Below are 3279 nucleotides of genomic sequence, written 5' to 3'. Positions count from 1 at the left end.
CGGCTAGTTTTTTTGTATTTTTTAGTAGAGATGAAGTTTCACCGTGTTAGCCAGGATGGTCTCGATCTCCTGACCTAGTGATCCACCTGTCTCGGCCTCCCAAAGTGCTGGGATTACAGGCTTGAGCCACCACGCCCGGCCCATTTTTTTCCTTTTTATTTTTGCATGTATTTATTTTTAATTTTAGAACACTGGAATTCACCTGATCGTTTTTCACTCGATGTAAAAATGAATAGGTAAATAATTTCTGGCAGGCAGTCTGCACGATTTGAAGAAGTCACTCTGCCGGCTAATGGCAGAGTCAGAAAATTCAAAACCTAAATGTAACTTTAACATTTTTGGCAATTGTTTATTTATAGAATGAAATGGAGTTTGGCTCTGCCACCCAGGTTGGAGTGCAGTGACGCAGTCTCTGCTCACTGCAACTTCCGCCTCCTGGGTTCAAGTGATTCTCCTGCCTCAGCCTCCTGAGTAGCTGGGATCACAGGTGCACACCATCACGCCCAGCTAATTTTTGTATTTTTAGTAGAGACGGGGTTTCATCATGTTGGCGAGGCTGGCCCCAAGCTCCTGACCTCAGGTGATCCGCTTGCCTCGGTCTCTCTAAGTACTGGAATTACAGATGTGAGCCACCACACCTGGCTGGTTTTTTTTTTTTTTTTTGAGACAGAGTTTCACTTTGTTGCCCAGGCTGGAGTGCAATGGCACGATCTCAACTCACCCCAACCTCCACCCGCTTCCCGGGTTCAAGTGATTCTCCTGCCTCAGCCTCCCGAGTAGCTGGGATTACAGGCATGCGCCACCACGCCTGGCTAATTTTGTATTTTTCGTAGAGACAGGGTTTCTTCATGTTGCCCAGGCTGGTCTCGAACTCCTGACCTTAGGTGATCTGCCTGCCTCAGCCTCTTAAAGTGCTGGAATTACAGGCATGTGCTACTGTGCCCAACTAGTTTTTTTAAACCTGTTTAGTAATGTCTTAAGCAGTAAGTGAGAACTTATGACCTTCAGCCTTAGTGCCAACTCGTCTGTCTGTATGGTCTCATACGGCGCAAAGAGGATGGGGTTGGGAGTCAGTCTGATCTGCCTGGTTCACTGGTTCCTCAGCCGCTCTGAGATCAGTGTTTTCATCTGTAAAATGGGAATGAACACGAACACTTACATTATATTATTTTTTGAGCACTGAAGGAGATTGTGCATGTACATAAGTAGCACTGCTCAACAAGAACAGTTTCTATTTTTCCTATCTTTCCCTCTCTCATCTGCCCAACTTCTTTTTTTTTCTTTTTTTTTGAGATGGAGTTAAACTCTTGTTGCCCAGGCTGTAATGCAATGGCGTGATCTGGGCTCACCACAACCTCTGTCTCCCAGGTTCAAGAGATTTTCCTGCCTCAGCCTCCCTAGCAGCTGGGATTACAGGCATGCGCCACCACACCTGGCTAATTTTGTATTTTTAGTAGAGACCGAGTTTTACCATGTTGGTCAGGCTGGTCTCAAACTCCTGACTTCAGGTGATCCACCGGCCTCGGCCTCCCAAAGTGCTGGGATTATAGGCGTGAACCACTGTGCCTCGCTGTCTTCTGCCTAACTAATTTCTTTATGCCTGGGTCTTGGCTGTCTTCTCAAAGGAAGGAATCCATTCTAGTCCCACTTCCTTGCGTATTGATTTATTTCTACTGTTGGACACATCAGAAAACTGTTTCTCCTCTGTCTCATGGCATCTTTCTGCTGATCCTCCAGCTTCCAGGATTCAATTCCAAACTCACTTCCAGAAAGCCTTTCTTGATTAACCCAACTCAGCATAACTATTCTTTCGGTTTTTATCTGCTTACATTTAAATAGTTTGTGTTTCATTAATTAGAATACTGTTTTGTCATTTTGAGACAGGTTTACCATTAACTTAAAAATATTTTCCTTTTTAATTTTTAGAATCTGATGTTCCTGCAGAACTCCAGGTGTTAAAAGAACCCCTACAACAGCCAACCTTCCCTTTTGCAGTTGCAAACCAACTCTTGCTTGTTTCTTTGTTGGAGCACTTGAGCCATGTGCATGAACCAAACCCACTTCGTTCAAGACAGGTGTTTAAGTGTAAGTAAGAATAAATTAATCTTGCTTAATAAAGCTTGTAAAGGCTGGGATCTGTGGTTCATGCCTGTTATCCTAGAACTTTGGGAGGCCGAGGTGGGTGGATCACCTGAGGTCAGGAGATCGAGATCAGCCTGGTCAACATGGTGAAACCCCCTCTCTACTCAAAATATGGAAATTAGCCAGGTGTTGTGGCAGGTGCCTGTAACTCCAGCTACTTGGGAGGCTGAGGCAAGAGAATCACTTGAATAGGGGAGGTGAAGATTGCAATGAGCCAACACAGTACCACTGCACTCCCGTCTGGGCAACACAGTGAGACTCTGTCTCAAAAATAAATAAATAAATAAATAAATAAATGAAGCTTGTAAAAATACTGTGTTGCTGTTCTCACTTACTTGTGGGAGGTAAAAATTAAAACAGTTTTTAATTAATGGAGATAGAGTAGAATGATGGTTACCAGAGGCTGGGAGGATAGTGGAGGATGGTTAATGGGTATAAAAATATAGTTAGAATAAATCGAATCTAGTATTTGGTAGCACAACAGGGTCAGCAATAATTTATTGTACATGTAAAAATAACAAAAAGACGGCCAGGCGCAGTGGCTCATGCCTGTAATCCCACCACTTTGGGAGGCCAAGGCGGTGGGATCACTTGAAGTCAGGAGTTTGAGACCAGCCTGACCAACATGGTGAAAGCCCGTCTCACTAAAAAAATGCAAAAGTAGGCCAGGCCAGGTTGCTCATGGCTGTAATCCCAGCACTTTGGGAGGCCAAGGTAGACAGATCATGAGGTCAGGAGATCGAGACCATCCTGGTGAGCACGGTGAAACCCCGTCTCTACTGAAAATACAAAAAAAAATTAGCCAGGCATGGTGGCAGGCGCCTGTAGTCGCAGCTTCTAAGGAGGCTGAGGCAGGAGAATGGCGTTAATCTGGGAGGCGGCAGAGCTTGCAGTGAGCGGAGATCATGCCACTGCGCTCCAGCCTGGGTGACAGAGCGAGACTCCGTCTCAAAAATAAAAAAAAAAAATGCAAAAGTAGCCAGTAGCCAGACATCATGGCGCACAGCTGTAATCTCAGCTATTTGGGAGGCTGAGGCAGGAGAATTGTTTGAACCCAGGAGGTGGAGGTTGCAGTGAGCTGAGATCATGCCACTGCACTCCAGCCTGGGCAACAAGAGCAAAACTCCATCTCAAAAA

At 45.2% G+C, this 3279-nt stretch overlaps 1 protein-coding gene across 2 annotated transcripts in view; it reads left to right on the top strand.

Moving 5' to 3' along the window:
- EIF2AK1 (eukaryotic translation initiation factor 2-alpha kinase 1) overlaps positions 1-3279 on the top strand; it is a 49147-nt gene that overhangs the window by 3742 nt on the left and 42126 nt on the right. For both annotated transcript variants that reach the window (XM_011996657.1, XM_011996655.1), the window contains exon 2: positions 1927-2085. In XM_011996657.1, coding sequence (XP_011852047.1) covers positions 1927-2085 — 159 coding nt within the window. The remainder of the gene's footprint in view (positions 1-1926; positions 2086-3279) is intronic.

The sequence above is a fragment of the Mandrillus leucophaeus genome, unplaced genomic scaffold (assembly GCF_000951045.1).
Source record: "Mandrillus leucophaeus isolate KB7577 unplaced genomic scaffold, Mleu.le_1.0 Scaffold521, whole genome shotgun sequence".
NCBI classification, from domain to species: Eukaryota; Metazoa; Chordata; class Mammalia; order Primates; family Cercopithecidae; genus Mandrillus; species Mandrillus leucophaeus.
This window is presented reverse-complemented; position numbering and strand designations above follow the sequence as displayed.